Below are 18,090 nucleotides of genomic sequence, written 5' to 3'. Positions count from 1 at the left end.
TTAGAAAACTCTGGAGAATTAAATAAAAAAAAATTAAAACACTTCAGTAAATTTGCAGGATATCAAAGAAATACACAGAAATCAACAGCATTTTTGTATTTTGCCAACAAAATGAAAAAGAAAAGATAGAAAAAGAAATTCCATTTAAAATAACTACAGAAAATATGAAATACTTGGGAATCTACTTGCTAAGATCTACCTAAGAACTATATGAACATAACTACAATACTCTTTACACAAATAAAGACAGATCTTAACACCTGGAGACGTAACTATTAATTGCCTATGATTAGGCCAAGCCAATATAATAAAATTACAGTACTATCCAAGTTAATTTACTTTTTCAGTGCTATGCCAAATTAACAGAAGATTACTTTATATAGCTAGAAAAATAACAAAGTTTATTTGAAAGAATAAAAAGTTAAAAAAATGTAAAATTCATCTGGAAATGTCTCTATATTAATTTAGGCAGCCAAAACCTCCATGATTTAGAGAGTAGACATTTCTACAAAGCTATAGGCTATTGTCACTCCCAATAAGTTGCTATCTTCTATGAAAAGAAAATCAATGGTGTTGTGCAGGGGCCCAATGCAGTCCTAAAGTCTCTTTTAGGAGTGGATCACTCTCAGAAAATCTCTTATTTCATTAAGAAGTTAAAGTTGAATTTCTGAAGCCAGTGCCAGGAAAAGAAAAAATAGAAGGCTGGGGTCCCATTTTCCTCCAAAAAGAGAAGGGAATCTTTGTTGTGTTGATTCTGCTGCTCTGAAAACATAAAAGAAAAGAAATAGTCATAGGTCAGCTGGTATAGAAAAAAAAAGTCCATGCTGCCTCTATTCCCAACTGCAGGGAGAGGTTGGCCAATAGGGATTCTGTTTCAAGGGACAGGCTTGGACCTTGGAACTTTTAAAGCATGAGATGAAATAAATACTAATAGAAATCTATTAGCTGATGAATCTAATGCTGCCATTGAAACACTTCTATTGAGCTATCCTGGCTTTGTCTGTGAATGCCTGGTGCCTCAGCTACAGGAAACAAGCCAGAGCTCACCATCAGCTTTTACTTGTACCCCATCTACCTCCTGGAGTTTCTCATTCACGTGACAAATACTTGCACAAGATTACTTCGCTTTATACAATGTATGTGTTGCATAAACTGATTTTTTTAACTACTTTTTTTTGGCAAGGCAATTGCAGTTAAGCAACTTGCCCAGGGTCACACAACTAGTAAATGTCAAATGTCTGAGGCCAGATTTGAATTCAGGTTCTCCTAACTCCAGAGTCGGTGCTCTTATCCACTGCTCCACCTAACTGCCCCTATAAACTGATTTTTTAAAAACAAATTACCCAATTTAAAATAAATTTTGGAAAATCTTTTCATAAAGTGAATAATTCCTTTGTGAAATGAACTCATCTTAGTAAATCAAGATGTGTACTGTCATTTTTAAGATTTTAGTGTATCATGCCACAGGATCATAGATTTAGAACTGAAAGATACTTCAAAGGTCATCTAGTCCAACTCCAGTTTCATAGATGAGGAATCTGAGGGCTGAAGATAGAAAATGACTTGCCAGGTGGACGTGGTGGTCTTGATTTTCCAGTGAATATGCCATGAAGCTTCTGTAAAGCCATTTTAATCTTTGTTCCTCCACTTCCTTCATTAGCTCGAGGAGGAGGATACATCATCCAAAATTTCATGTTTGGTCAGAGGATTAGAGCTAGAAGGGACTTTAGGGACCATCTGGTCCAGCTGCCACATTTTATAGATATGGAAACTGAGACCCAGAGAAGCTGACTTGCCCAATGGTTCACAGATGATAAGTAGCAGAACTGCAATTTGAACTCATCTCCAGATTCCAAATCCAGCTCTAGGTCCACGGCACCATGCTCGTGGTTTATTGTTGTTGCTATTCTTAAGGAAACAAGGAAACAAGAAAAACTGCTCCAAATCTTGTTTCAATTAAAAAAGAATAACAATAGCTGATGTTTTTATATCACTTGAAGGTTTTCAAAGCACATTATACCTAGGCACATATGTATATGTGCACATATAACACATGTATATATGTATGTGTGTATATTAGGTATATGTATATATACATATAGTGTAGTGTGTGTATGTATATATTTATAGTTTTTTTTCTTTGCCAAGAAAACCCCAAATAGACTCACTAAGAGTTGGACATAATTGAAATGACTGCATAATGACAACAAAATGGGCAGCTAGGTGGTGCAGGGGATAGAGTACTGGGCTTGGAGTCGGGAAGACTCATCTTTGTGGGTTCAAATCTGACCTCAGACACTTACTAGCTGTGTGACCCTGTGGGCAAATCATTTAACCCTGTTTGCCTTAGTTTCCTCATCTGTAAAATGAACTGGAAAAGGAAATGGCAAACCACTCCAGTATCTTTGCCAAGAAAAATCCAAATAGGGTCATGAAGAGCTGGACACAACTGAACAACAACAAAATATACACACACACATATAAAATTACAAGTATTATTGTCCCCATTTTACAATTGAAGACACTGAGACTCAGAAAGTTGAAAAGACTTGCCTTCCATCACACATCTAGCAATGTCAGAGATGGAATTCACGCCCAGGTCTCTTGACTCCAGGTACAGGGCTCTTCCTGCTTCATCATGCAAAAGCACTGTGTAAACCCTAGCTCACAGCTTTTCTAGGTAGGTGTGGCAGGCACTGGTTAGGTCTCAGAGGATGACTTACAAATTAAAGATGCAGTCAGCGTGGGCAGTGTAGTCCAGACACTTTAGGAGTTTCACAGGTCTGAAAGAAAAAATCATCCTGATTTTATTTAAAGTTTCTATTTTACAATGATCCAAGACAATTCCAAAGGACTCATGATGGAAAATGCTATCCAACTCCAGAGAGAGAATTGATGAACTCTGAGCATAAACTGAAGCATAATTTTTTCACTTTTTTCATTTTTCTTGCTTTTTTTTTTGGTTGTTGTTTGCAACAAAGTTAATAGGGATATATGTTTTACATGATTTCATTTGTATAACTGATATCATATTACTTGCCTTCTCAATAGGCAGAGAGTGGGGTAGAGGGAAAGAGAGAGAATTTGGAACTCAAAATTTTAAAATATGAATGTTTTAAATAAATATTTTTTTAAACAACAAAGTTCTTTCTGCCTTGAATGTAATCTCCTCCTGGCTGCAGGAGACTACCTTTTCTTCCCAGATGTGAGTCTTTTGTGCAGTCCCGACCACCTGAGGGCCTCAGAGAATCACAAAACCTCAGAGCTGGAAGGAGCCTTGGAGATCCCCTAAGATCCGCCCTCTGGCTGAAGCCTGAATTCTGTTTAGTCATGCTGAATGTACCAGTTTTTGCCTGAACACTTCCAGGCACCAGCGGGTCTCACCATTTGACTATTACCTCTTCAGACAGCTCCACCCATTAGAAAGATCACTGTCCCTTCTACCCACTATCTGGACGTGGCGGAGCCAAGCTCTTCCGCACTGTTAAATTTTCAGCATGCACATTTACACCTTAGAAATCAGCAAACCCTACAAACTGGGGGTCAATTTATCGTTTTGTTGATTGACTAGACACAAGAAGCAATGGAGAAAATTTTTATGCAAATTAAACTTTAAAGTGCGTCATTCATACATTTGGGTGAAGGGGCAGCCAGTTAAACATTTACCAGCACATTCATGCCACTAATCCTAGTTCTGTCTGTGGAAACTACAGTGAATAAATCATATCCTTCTTTTCTATGAATAACCTTCAGACATTTAAGGGTTCCTATCATGTATAGGCTTCCTGTCTTATATTTTCTGGACTAAAAATGCCCGAGAGATCCCCTGTGATGTGGTTTCAAGACCCCCTGCCATTCTAAAATCATACTTAACCCTTCTCTGGGTGTGTTCCACATTGGCAAAGTCCATGATGCAATGTGGTATTCCACTGTTACTCCCTAGAAAGGAGGAGAAGACCCAGTTGAGCCTGAATAACTCCACTGAACCTTCTCTACTCTAATTCCTGCTGCCAGTCACTGGATATTCAGTGACCTCTCCTCCCCGAGAGAAGGCAGAGGTGGGAGAACTCTCAGAGCCTTAGCAGGGTATGATGGGGGATACTTTATTTGAGGTTTTGTTTTTGCTTGGTTTTGTTTTTTTTTAAGGACGACATTTATTTTAGTCTATTAAGTTAAGGAGAAAAAAAAACTTGTCCTTAAAATGAATGTGTTTGTCATTTCTTACTGCTTTGTTTTTCATCACTAAGGCTTTAGAGAGAAATAATAATAATGGCTAGAATTTCTATAGCAAGTTAAGGTTTGCAAAGTGCTTTACAAATAGCAGTTTAAAGGGGGGCAAGCAGCTTAAAGAGTTAATAATAATAATAGCTAACATATCACACTTTCAAGTTTGCAAAGCACTTAAACTACAAGCATTTATTAAGTGGGTAGTGCCAGACACTGAAGATATAAAGACAAAATGAAACAGTCTTTACCCTTAAAGAGTGTATATTTTATTGAAGAAAAGCAACATGTACATAACTAGATGACCCAGTGGATAGGAAATGGGACTTGGATGCAGGAAGATCTAAGTTCAAATCCTGCCTTGGACACTTACTAGCTATGGGACTCTGGGCAAGTCACTCTATCTGTCTCAGTTTCCTCATCTGTAAAATGGGGAATAATAATAGTGACCGGGTTGGGATCTGGACCCCAGAAAGGAAAACTCTGGACTTTTCCACATGGCCAAATTTCTGACAGTACCCTGAGGCTATAATCCTATCAACTGGCCTTTCATTGTGGCTACTCCCAATCTCCCAATTCTCTGTTACCCTTAACCAAGCCTAGTCCTCCATTGTCTTACCTCCTTATGGCCCCTGGCCATTTCCCAACCTTAATCCTAGCTAGGCTCCATTCTCCCTTGGCCACATGGTCCAGGCCCAGGCCTTCTGTTTACCCCAGTTTACTGGCTGGTCCCATCCAGATCCTCCTTGGACCCCCCTTCAGTCACCTCAAACTACTTGGCCACTCCTAGATCCCTCCCACAGTCTTTCTGTATATAAGGTCCATCTTCTCTCTTTTAAGGGGCTCAGATTCTTAAAATCTAGCCACAGCTCAGATTCCTTAAGAGTCTGCCCAATATGATAAATGTTCTAATAAACCTTGTCTTTGGCTGAAAGAAGGCTTGGGTCTAATTCTTTCGGGCAGGACCCATGAGTTGTGATTTTGGGGTCCCAGAACCCCTAAACCTCCTCTTTGCAGAGCTGTTACAAGGATAAAAATGATTTAACATGTGTAAAACACTTAGTAAGCATTCAAGCCCTAGGTGAAGGGGTTGGGATCTGGGCCCCAGAAAGGAAAAACCCTGGACTTTCCCACATAGACAAATCTCTGGTTTATAATCCCATCAACTGGCCTTTCATTGTGGCTACACCCAATCTCCCCTCCATTGTCTTGCCTCCCTATGGCCCCAGGCCGCTTCCCACCCTTGGTCCTATCTAGGATCCATTCTCCCTTGGCCACCCCTGGAGTTCTATTACCTCATAAACTACTTGGCCACTCCTAGATCCCTCCCATAGTCTTTCTGTATATATAAGGTCTATCTTGTCTCCATTAAGATACTCAGATTCTTATAATTTAGGCACTGCTGGGATTCTTATAATCTAGTCAATAGTTTACTAATGTTCAGACTCCTTAAGAGTCTGCCCAATATGATGGATGTTCTAATAAACCTCGTCGTTGGCTGAAAGAAGGCTTGGGTAGAATTTTTTCGGGCAGGACCTGTGTATTGTGATTTTGGGGTCCCAGAACCCCTGAGCCCCTAAACTGCCTCATAGGTAAATGATAGCCATTATCGTTATTGCATACAAGTACATTTACATAAAAATAAATACAAAATAATTTCTGAATCAAAGGCACAAGAAGAGCAACTTCTTAAAAATAGAACAGGGATTTCAGAGGCCACAAGGGAAGGATGGGATAGGATACAATGGATGACGGATGGGATGGAACTTCAATAGGTTCACGGAAAGGTGGTGATGAAAAAAGAACTTTGGCCTGGCTCACCTTATAGCTCAGAAGGGCAAGGATACTAAAGGCAACCACAGGGGAGTAGATTGTCACACACTTCCTAGTAGCAAAGGTAATGTTGATTTGATTATCTCCCCCTGAGAAAGATGTGGAAAGGGTGGTAGAGTACAGGCACCGGAGTCTGGTCCTTGGCACTGCCTAACAGTCAATACATTATCTTTTTTGATCCTTACAAGGAGGTTCTCTGGGAGGGTGGTGTTGTTATTATCCTCATTTTACAGAAGAGGAAACCTGAGTCTTAGGTGTCAACCTGGCAGAGTTTGATCTAAGAAAGACAAACAAAATTAGGTTGTCTGAGTCCATGTTTTTATTTCTCTCAAGCCGGCAGCATGCATGTAAAGCTGCAGTCAAAGACTGAGCCCCTCTAAGGGAGCCAGTTTAGAACTGGGATCGATTTGGGGGTTGGGGTGCCCAGTTTATATACCTTTTCAACAAGGGCTAATATCACCCCATTTTACCTCTGGACAGAGCCCAACCATACGAGACCACTCCCAGCCTTGGGCCATCTAGACAGAAGAATCTGTCTCCACCCAAGCCTGAGTAGAACACTGTGGAGCTTTCCTACCTTTGATTAAATCAATTAAATCAAGGCTTGGGTTGGAGTTTGACTAGGATAAGGAGACTCAATGCCATCTCATTATCAGAAATGTCTTTCTGAAGAAAAACTGAACTTAAAGCCTATACTTTGAAAGAAGGAGGTTGAGGGGAAGCTCTGAGTCTCCAAGATAATGATTACTAAGAAAAATCATTTTTCACATTGGTTAAATGACTTACTCAAGGTCACGCAGCTACTAAGTGTCTGTAGCAGAATTAGAACCAAGATCTTTTTTTTTTTTGGCTAGGCAATGAGGTTAAATGACTTGCCCAGGCTCACATAGCTAGTAAGTGTCACATGTCTGAGGCCAGATTTGAACTCAGGTCCTCCTGACTCCAGGGCCAGTACTCCATCCACTGCACCATCTAGCTGCCCCACCCAAGGCCTTCTTGATGTCGAAACTAGCATTTTATCAGCTACCCCACTTCTGTCAATCAACATATCGTCCCAAAGAGTCATTTAACTTCTGAAGAGTTGGTAATATAGTAAAAGAACCCTGAGATTGGAATCAGAAGCTTAGGTTACCCATGTGACTTTGGGTGAGGGACTTCTTTCTGGACCTCAGCCTTTTCTTCTGTGAAATGATGGAACTGGACTAGATCAAGAGATATTAAACTGTTTTTTATTTTGGTCATGGGCCCCTTTGGCAGTCTGGTGAAATCTATGGACCTTTCTCAGAGTAACATTTTTAAATATACAATAAAATACATAGGATTACAAAGAAAATCAATTATGATGAAATATAATTCTCAATTTTTTTTTAAGTTCGTGGACACAAAGTTAATGAATTAGATGATCTTTAAGGTCTCTTCTTAGGGCAGCTAGGTGGTACAGTGAAAAGACCACCAGGCCTGGAGTCAGGAAGACCTGAGTTCAAGTCCTACCCTAAACACTAGAATGTGTGTAACCCTGACCAAGTCACTTAACCCTGTTAGCCTCAGTTTCCTTATCTATAAAATGAGCTAGAAAAGGAAATGACAAAACGAGTCCAGTATCTTTGCTAAGAAAACCCCAAAAGGGTTCACGAAGAGTCGGACTGAAAAATGACCAAACATCATCAAGGTCTCTTCCGTATCTAAATGCCATGATCCCATTTTATTATGGAGAACCTTGTACTGGGAACCATAGATAATGTTAACGGGAAGGAGCATGTAATAAAATGGGAGAGTTAAGTAGATGGAGTAGGAGAGAGGGAGAGGCTCTGACAGAAATATCCCCTTCAGTAGCAAAAGTTCTTTGGACTATGGAATACTGTCTTCCACACCCAGTAACAAACTATTAAGCAACATTAACTTAGTCATTAGCAATATTGCCTTATCAATTAGCTAATGGAACCTTGGGCAGGATATGATTATCCCTGTAAATATCCACCAAACAGATTCCATTTACCTGTAATCGTTAATGCATTCATATTTAAACTCCATATTTTTCAGTCTCCTTTCCAGTATTTTCACACTGCCTTCCCCACAGGATTCTCTGTAAAATAAAATTTCAACTATTAAGGACCCTGACTATTGGACCAACTTGATTGGGATGATTCATTACCACAAACTGTAATGATCAGTGGTGACCCCACTCTGGCTGCTAGGAAACTGGCTATACCTATTTTTGTCATGGGCCTCTCCTTGGTAGGCTGATGAAATCTATGGACCCTTCCCAGAATAGTATTTTAAAAATATATAGGGCCAGCTAGGCGGCACAATGAATGAAGCTCTGACCTTGGAGTCAGGAGGACCTGAATTCAAATCCAGCCTCAGACACTTAACACTTACTAGCTGTGTGACCTTGGGCAAGCCACTTAACCCCGCTTGCCTCACCAAAAAAAAAAAAAGGCAAAAAAATAAAAGCCTCAATATCAATCTGTGTGTACATGGATTAAAATATATGTATATATATATATATATATATATATATCTACAATAAAAACATAGGATTACAAAGGAAATGAATTATGTTGAAATACACTTATCAAAATATATATTCTTTAAAAGTTCATGGACCAGGGGGCAGCTAGGTGGCACAGTGGATAGAGCACCGGCTCTGGAGTCAAGAGGACCTGAGTTCAAATCCGGCCTCAGACACATAACACTTACTAATTGTGTGACCTTGGGCAAGACACTTAATCCCCATTGCCCATCCTCTCCCAAAAAAAAACAACAAAAGTTCATGGATTCAAAGTTGCCACTAGGATTTCTTTTATGCCACAGCAGGGATGTGAAAAGAATCTCCATGTTTCTTGTAGATTTGTAACTCATGGTGGTTGTTGGAAAATCTTTATTTCTTGTAGATATAATTGATTTACATGATGTATCCCAATGCATCATTGGAGGCAACCAAGACTGACCAAAGTTGTAGCAGGTCCTGGGGAGCTATGATGTCATCCTTTAGGGCAGGATTCTTCCTCTAGTGCCAGTTAATTTTGGAAGAAGGTTAGACTAAGGCAGAGCCACTGATGTAGTAGATAACGAAGAGCCACTGTAGCTCCTTCTCAGTCCCCACTAAGATTGTGAGCACTGAGAGTTCAGAAATGTCTCTCCCCCCATCACCTTGCAGAGTGTTATGTATTTGGGAAGGACTTTTAAAAAACAGGTTCTTGACCAGAGAAGCAATGTTGTAAACTTGCTCCCCGGCAATGTAAACTCCTTGAAGGACTTCTGATTCTAAATCCAGTACTCTTTCTTCTATACCATGATGCCTCTGTCACTGATTTTTGGCCAACTCTATATTAAATGAGTCACCACTATCAAGAGCATTTATATATTAAAGCTGACTTTGTACATTTTGTTATGACAGGTATTATTACTTGTCAAAGTAATAATACATTCATTTTATGCTGACAGTTGCCTGAAAGTGAGTTAAATAGATATAATTCTTGCCATCTGAACATTGAGAGTCTAAAATAAGTTTTAAGAAAAGACAGAGATGTTAATAAATGTGCTGAACAGGCAAATGAGGTTCTTATAGGGAAATTTATTATCTCCTCATGTAGTATGGAAGATAGCAAGAGGTGAAAGTCACTATGGCGTGAGGTTTTCCACTCCATACTGGAATGGACAAGGTATTGGATTTGCAGGAAGTTGGAATCCTGGGTTGTAATCCTGGTTCTGCTACTTATTATTGTATGACCTTGAACAACTCATTTGAACTCTCTGGGTCTCAGTTTCCTTTTCTATAGAATGAGATGAATGCACTAGAATTCTAAGGTTACTCCTAGTTTATTAGTATCCTTTAAACCTGAATGGATTTATGTGGAATAAGAGATTCATTTTCTCTCCTATGAAAGTACACTACAGAGAGAACTATAAAAATTATACATGTCTTCCAGTTAGGAGGTAAAATGGAATGAAGGAAGCAGGATTTCAAGAAGTGTTTGAATTAAAAAGGGGAGAAGGTTTTAAGCTTAAATCAAGATTAGAAAATAGCTCCATCAATGTATAGGCATTATATTGAGGACAGGTAACCACTGCCCCAAACTTATCATCATAAAATGCCTTCCAAAGTGCTCTAAGTCAGGGGTAAAACTTCAGTAGGTCAAGAGCCTTTTCTGCAGGTACCAAAATTTGAAGCAATCAAAGAAATAGATTAGAAGGGAATCACAGGCCAACCTCCTCATTTTACAGATGGGGAAACTAGGCCCAGGAAAACTAAATGACTTACCTAAGGTCACAGTTAATAAGCATTAGAGCTAAGATTTGAACCTAGACCCTCTCTAAACTGGAGTCAGTGCTTTTTCTGCTGTTCGGAGGAGAACTTTCTCCCCTACCTTTCAGTCTCACATTTTAGCTATAGATAAGAAAACTATAGGGCTTTACCCTTCTGTTTCCCAAAACATGGATCTAATGTGTGCTTCCTCCTGTTGGCCCCTAACTTTTCTTGTTTAAATACCATTTGCACATTTTCTCCATTTGCCTGTTTTACAAAATTATTCCCACTTTCTCTCTCTCCCGCCCCATGGGGAGGGGTGTGAATGAGAGGTCGAGAGATGATAGAGATAGGGTGAGGAAAAAAGGAAAAGAAAAAGCACCATTGAGGCATTTTTTAAAGGTAGAGAACAGAAGGAAAACTAGAAAGAATCACGGACAAACCTTGTCAGGTTTGGAAAGCTATAGTTTGAATTTATTATATACTTAGCAAGAAAAGCAGGCTTTACATAATAGAAATCTTCAGTTTCAGGGGTATAATTTCTTAATCTGTTCTACTGTGAATATGGAAATGCCCATTTTATTTGGAGTTTGTTAAATTCAAAATAAAAATAAAAAAAATTTAAAGTTCTCATTTACATGCAAATCTCACAGCAAAGCTCTTTAAGCCTCAACAAACTGGAATTATAAAGGTGTAGTCACATCTATTACTGAATGAATTTACATTTTAGGTAATTCCTTTCAAAGTTTCTGCTCCAAATTTATATCTCCATTCACCTTCTTGATTAGGTTGGAAGTAGTCACCTTAAATGTGAACACATTACCATATGAAAGCCCTGTTGGTTGCCAGACCCAGGCAAGGCTCCCACTCCTCCAGACTCCCAGCTTTGGGGAAGGATTTCCAGAACAACTTCAAAAGCTTAAGGCATCTTGGCTTCTCAGAAAAGTGTCTTCTGGCAAGGAAATGGTAGACCACCAACTCAGCAAGGTGGGGCAGGGCATGAGTATAATGGAGGGCTAAGAGGGCCAAGAATATGGGACACAAACCAAGTGACCCATTCTTCCAGCTAATGTGGCCCATATCATCCCTTTACCATGAGCTTCATGTCTGCAACTCTGTGTGGAGAAAATGGACAAAACCTGTATTGCTGTGAATTTAGGGGAACCATCTTCTCTGCCCCTTTCAATATTTAAAAGTAAACTTAGAGGTCAAAGAAAATGCAGCCTGCAGGGTTATGTAATGAAAAAATTGATGCAGATTCCATCTCACCTCCTATTGCTGAAAATAAATTCCTGCCCTACCTGGATGACCTGATGAGATCAGTTACCCACTGGAGGGGCAGTTAGGTGGCTCAGTGGATAGAATGTTAGGCCTTGAGTCAGGAAGACTCATCTTCCTGAGTTCAAATATATCTAGTTGACCCTAGGCAAGTCACTTCACCCTGTTTACCTCAGTTTTCCTCATCTATAAAATGAGCTGGAAAAGAAAATGCAAACCACTCCGACATCTTGGCCAAGAAACTCCAAGTGGGGTCACAAAAAGTCAGACATGACTGAACAACAAAAACCTCGATTGAAACAAACTAGATAGGCAGAATTACTCTTCAGGAGGAAATTCCTCTACACTGAGGAATTCCCTAATACCTGGTCCCTCACCACAGCCAGGTCACCATCCTCAAGAGCTGAGCTCTCTCCTCTGGCCCTGACTACAAAACAATCTCAATGGTAATCTCCCTTAGGCAAGGGAGAACACTGCCAAACCTTCTTCCCCAACCTTTGAAGGTGGAAGGGAAAAGATCACACAAGGACAATGACATTGATGGTCCTGTTGGACTGCCAGCTATGTTGTGGTAGGCACAGATCAGACTCTCTTGGGAACATGCTGCCCCTTCCCTTCATGTGACTACACCTAACAAATGAGTGGCTAGCAAGAAATCCATAGACTAAAATAACTTGCCCAAGGTCACATAGATAGTAAATGAAAGAGCAGGATTAAAATCCAGCTTCTTAGATTCCAACTTCAAGACTCTTTTGATTACATAACACTATTTTTATCCCTGTGCCTTCCCAGAGAACCAATGTCTTTGTCTTTATTTGTCTAATATTTGACTGGAAACCTGAGTAACCTGCCAATTTACATGGAATGAACTTTTTTTTTTGACACATGCTTTTAAATAACTTGTTTACTGGCTCAGTACACTTAGTTTTTAAATAATTACTCACTTTGAATAAACAAAGTCTTAACTTACAAATATGGTCCTCCAATTTCATGCATAACCCAGATCTCAAATTGTGTGACTTTATCCTTCTGGAAGTTGGGGATCTCATAATCTGCAAAAAACCTCAATAAAAGAAAGAAAAACTTAAATTCTCAAAGCATCCTTTTCATTTCAGGTACCAATACATTTGCATACTATTTTTTTTTTCAATTAAGTTAAATTAATATACTTTACTTTAAAAAAGTGTTCTGTTCTACGTACTCTTGATTGAAAAATAATTACTATAGTCTTAACAAAGACTTCAAGCTTATTATTTAAAGCCACCTGCTTTGAACATGGCTTTAATGGGATATGTGAAAATCTCTTAACAACGCTAAGCAATATTACTCTTAAACAAAAAATGAAGGAACAGTGGTTGTTTTCCATATTTAAACTGCACAGTACCTATAATCAAAGAGTCTTTGAATTGGAAGTGTTATTTTAAAACATGTTATGAGAGAAATATTTTCTTTTTGAGTTCATGTGGTAGATAAGAATTGCTTAAATTTACCACAACACAGATATTGAAGGGATAAAAATTTAGGTTTTAGCTTAATCACAGGTTCAGAAAAGTAGAATAATAATCCCTGAACAGAGATTAGGGTTTTCTGACAAGGTTTTATAGAGAAAAATATGTCAGAGAGAAAGAGAACTAATTTTTTTTTAACATATTGCAATCTCATACATTCTTTTAGGCTATAAAATTTTTTTTTAATTTCATAAACCCATGCTTCCTTCAACATCATAAAAGTTGAGCAAATTTAGTTAAGCAGAGTTATATACATCCCCTCTGGAAATAACCTAGCTAAACAAACTCTATAGGTAAACTAAATCAGGTTATAGATCAAACAATGAATTTGCAAAATCTTACTTACAAAGCTTCGAGGCTATATTGTAAAGAAGTCATGATGGACTAATTGAGAGGAAAGGAATTACATGTCAGTAAGATTTAATATCAGGGAAATTCTTCCACAACTAAAGTATTTTTTGGGAAGTTTTAAAGATATTATATTTCCTTTTTCCTCTCATTTGGTTTCTTAATTCAGGAATATCAAAAATCTTCCCTTAATACTATTACTCCATGAGTCACATTTTGGTCAGATAAGTTTAATATTAACAGAAGACAGGCTTGTAGTTAACCAAGTTTCAGGAAGAATGGCCCTGAGCCCTGAATAATAAAAATTCGTAAAAGGAAACCAAAAATTCCCATAATAGAAGTGAACTTAGAGATAATCTAGTCCAAACCCCTGCCAGATGGATGGATTCCTTCTATAATGAGCTAAGAATGTTTTTTATATTTTTAAGTAAAGTCTTACCACTTTTTAAAATTCTTGGATATCTCCAGGGATAGAGGACTTGCTATCTAAAAAGTCAATCCATTCCATTTTTTAACAACTCTAATTTTTAGAAAATCTTTCTTTAAACTTGGCCAACATCTGTGTCCTTGATAACCTCCACTTACTGATCTTATATGATTCTGGTACTATTCAGAATGTATAATACATTTAAAAAATTTATTAGCAGAGGCTTATAGTAGACATTTAATAAATGCTTGTTGGCTTGACTGTTTTATTTTCATGATTTAAATGTTTCTAATCTCTTTTCCATATGTCTTTTTTATTATTTTAAGATCATACTCCTATATACCCTAAATTTTCTTATTTAGTCTTCTAGTTTCTGCAATTAATCCTTATAGTTTTATAGCTCCTAAAAAAATTCTATCTTTTCTCCTTGGGGCTTATTCCAGTTATTAATACCCCTTAAAAACAAACACCCAGAAACTACCTAGACTTTCAAGATGTAGCCTAACCAAAGGAGAGTAGAGTTGGGCCTATCATCTCTCTTCTACTTCACTTTTTGTTTTAGTATCTTACACCATACTATGACTCACATAAGTGATGCTGTCTCCAAATTACACTTATGTTACTGATTTTTGAAATCTAAATTATGATTTTACATTTATGCCTATAAAATTTCATATCTTATATGATGGATTATTTTCTTCTATCAGAATTTAGTTGGGGGGTGGTGTTAATAACATGAGATATTTATAAACAATCTCAAAATGGTGTGATTTTTAGCACCCTCCCCCACAATCATTGAAGAGCGCTCTGAGCCATTTTGTATTTTCCTTTGTTGCATGAGTTGCCATGGCCATCCATCAACAAGAGCCTGACCTACTTGGAGATTATCCTTTCCATGCTCAGCAAAGCTGGTTGCCAGGACAGTACTCAAAGTCTCTACAGCTTGCTGCAGCTTGCCAGCTTTCACATGCCCTTGGCATAATCTTCAAGAAAGAGGGCTACCTCAGCACCACAATGAAGCACAGGAGGAGGGAACACTCCCATAACCTGCACATAACACTCTGAGTACTACAGGTGTGGCAAGTACCCGCACTCTAATTTGTTGCCAGATTTACCAGCTGGGCTTGTTAACTTCAATATTTCCAGAAACTATGATTTTATTAGGGTAGGTACTTCCTCCACCAGACCTGCCAGAGCTTGCGCTCCACTGGCCCAGCCATAGAGAGCCTATGATCGCCTCCACCTCCCCATGAGCCAATGGAATAAGACAGTAGAAAAGGTTAGCTGTGGTTTTTCATTCTAAATTTATGAGCTCCTCCACTTTGTCCCCTCCACATACACACTAGCCCATAAACACATAACCCAAACTCCCTAAAATTTTTCACCATGAAAAATGCCACTGTTATAGGTGGAATATTAGTCAAGTAGTTACCAATTCCTGTTTCTAGAACTCTTTGTCAGTCTGGAGCAGGGGTCATCTCTGCTCCCAGAGCTGTTTCATTGGTCTTATGCTATTTGGATTTGCAATGGTTTTCATTTGCATTGCAAAGATTTGGATTGGTTTGCAGGTAGTGGTTCTCAGTTCATCTTTTTTTTCCTTTCCATCAACTTTTTGATACTGCTGTGATATATTATGTAATATTAGTTCTTTTCCACTTACCCCTCTACTGGATAGGCTCCAGATGGCTCTGAACCATTCAACATAACATGTATCACCCCTGAGCTATCATGTGCATACTGTGAAAGAAAACAAATATTTTTAAATCAAATAATTAAAATAAATAAAAATTAAAAACAATAAAAAGAGAAAAAATCAAATGAATTAAATAATTAGCAACTGATAAATATAGCACTTAGGAAAAATCAGAATTTTTTGGAGTGGATGTGTTTGGGAGTAGAAGAGATTATGTACTCCTTGTAGACAAGGACTTTTGCTTCTTTTTGTATCCTCACCATTTACCATGGTCCCTGGCACATAGTAGGTGCTTAATAAATGTCTATTAACAGAAAAAGAGACTGACTGAAGACCAATTATAAAATAGAGTTGGTTTGGTGTGGGAATCAAGAGAACCAATTAGATTCTATCTCAAGAACACTGATTCCATCTTGTGCTTCCACATGTATTCTCCTCCATCTTGTTTTTCTGCAAATCATCCATGGGAAACTAGATGGTATCAGCCATCTATTATTTCATAAATGTAGGTCTATTCAATTAATCAGCATCTCTTAATTTGGGGAAAAGAAAGACCTTGAAACCTACTTGTTCTCCTCTCAACTTGACTAAAACTTACTCTTCCCCACCGTTAACTTGGAAAGCCCCCTATCTTTCCTCCAATTAGAAATCAGATTATCTAATTTTGTATCTTGGTTAATTTTTTATAATTAACTTGTTTTCTTTGATTAATTAATTTTAATACATAAAAATCTGTTTTACTCTGTATTCAGGGTCTTTGGACTAACTGGGGAGTCCCTTGACCCATTTGTTATACCTGTTTTGCTAATAAATCATATAGCTCAGGTTGTTTCCTCAATTATTATTAACTAACCATCACATAGAGGGGAGATACAAGTAATTAATTTTAGGACCTATGTGCATTATCTATCCCAACAGTTACCAAAACCAAACTCTTACACTCACCCAAACTCTGAGGATGGAGGCAGGCATTTTATAGTGACATTTAGGGTTGCCCTTACACATGAGTGGAGTAGCCAGCCTGTTATATGATGTGATACTTTTTGCAAAGAGTTTTCCTCACAACTACAATTTTACCAATAGAATGTGAGCTCCTGGAAGTCAAAGACTGTTTTCTATGCCTTTGTATCCCCAGAGTTTAACACAGTTCCAGGCACATAGTATATATTTAATAAGTCATTGTTGAATTGAATTGAATCACTCTGTAAAGTTGGAATAAATGCTTGTTGATGGATAGGAAACAAAAGTATCCCTAATTTTATGGATAAAAAAGCTGAGGCACTAGGGGCAGCTAGGTGCTGCAGTGGGTAGAGCTCCAGCCTTGGAATCAGGAGAACCTGAGTTCAAATCTGGCCTCAAACACTTGACACTAGCTGTGTGACCCTGGGCAAGTCACTTAACCCCAATCGCCTCACCAAAAACCAAGCAAAACAAAAACAAAAACAAAAAAAAAGCTGAGGCACAAAGATCAAATGACTTATCCAAGGTCACAAAGCTAGTAAGGGAAGTAATTCCAAATCTACTATCCTTTCTACTTTGCCATGTATCGTCCATTGTCCTCTGTTGTCACTAAGTAGAGCAAGGGCCTTGAAATATATGTGTTTAGATTGGGAATAAAGTTAATGATCACCATAGTAGAAGGAATTAGGCAAAGGATATGAGGATACTGCATACCTGGGGTTGGGGGCAAGGAAGCACACAGCAAAAGGAAATAAAGCGAGGTAAGGAAAAGGAAAACTAAGTGGCAGAAAAGACTACTTTAGGAATTTTCAGAGGATTGGTTTTCATGACGTAGAACATAAGTGCTATTCTCCAGCATTTTCTGGCTACGAAGGAGGCAATGGGTGCATTGTTCAGGGGTGGGAGTTGGGGAAGGGCAGGAGAGACTCCATTAGAGAACCATTCTTTTAATCTCACTGCACTCAGATGCTTATTACACAGCTTCAAAAAAACAGTGCAGGCCCTGTCAAAGCAATTTGCTGCAACTACCTACCTTCCTGAGCTCCTTAAAATAAGATTCTGGCATGTTGTCTTTCCTGATCCTCGTTATAAACACTGAGCCCAACCTTAGCTCTCCTTAATTCTGGCTTTCAGCAAGCAAGCTAACTAACTGGGGGGTGGGGGGGTGGGGGGGTGGAGGATGTTAAAGGGGGAATCCCCTTCCTAGACTAGTAACTCTGGAATATTTTTGGCCTTTCCCAAGTGACTCATTTCCCGATACTGCTTCCCCAGGGCAATGTCTTCAAAACAGTATTTTGACTTTGTCTGTTATCTGTGAATTGTGTCACTTGATGTGTTAGACCACATACTGTCACAGAGGATTAGCCCCAGCCCAGACAAGTTGTCCCAAGAGACCTCAGCAAGAAGGCTGGTTTGGAGCCTCCCTGGTAGCTGCTGTGGCTTTCAGTTATTTTGCAGTGGAAGTTTAGAGCGCTAACCCACAATGAATTGCATAGCTAAGCCTCTGCACACTAGAACTGCTCTGTGTGTGTGTGTGTGTGTGTGTGTGTGTGTGTGTGTGTGTGTGTGT

General features: G+C 38.7%; 1 protein-coding gene across 2 annotated transcripts in view; it reads right to left on the bottom strand.

Moving 5' to 3' along the window:
* Positions 1-425: 425 nt before the first annotated feature.
* The window catches only part of BST1 (bone marrow stromal cell antigen 1), a 29,798-nt gene continuing 12,133 nt past the window's right edge, over positions 426-18,090 (bottom strand). The window contains exons 5-9 of one of the 2 annotated variants that reach the window (XM_027836469.1): positions 15,528-15,604; positions 12,555-12,647; positions 8,054-8,140; positions 2,724-2,783; positions 426-762 (exon numbers count right to left, since the gene is read on the bottom strand). In XM_027836469.1, the coding sequence (XP_027692270.1) occupies positions 654-762; positions 2,724-2,783; positions 8,054-8,140; positions 12,555-12,647; positions 15,528-15,604 (426 nt within the window). In that variant the 3' untranslated portion in view covers positions 426-653. The remainder of the gene's footprint in view (positions 763-2,723; positions 2,784-8,053; positions 8,141-12,554; positions 12,648-15,527; positions 15,605-18,090) is intronic. The other variant, XM_027836470.1, reaches the window with a different exon arrangement.

The sequence above is a fragment of the Vombatus ursinus genome, unplaced genomic scaffold (assembly GCF_900497805.2).
Source record: "Vombatus ursinus unplaced genomic scaffold, bare-nosed wombat genome assembly UNPS02014818.1, whole genome shotgun sequence".
Classification (NCBI taxonomy): Eukaryota; Metazoa; Chordata; class Mammalia; order Diprotodontia; family Vombatidae; genus Vombatus; species Vombatus ursinus.
This window is presented reverse-complemented; position numbering and strand designations above follow the sequence as displayed.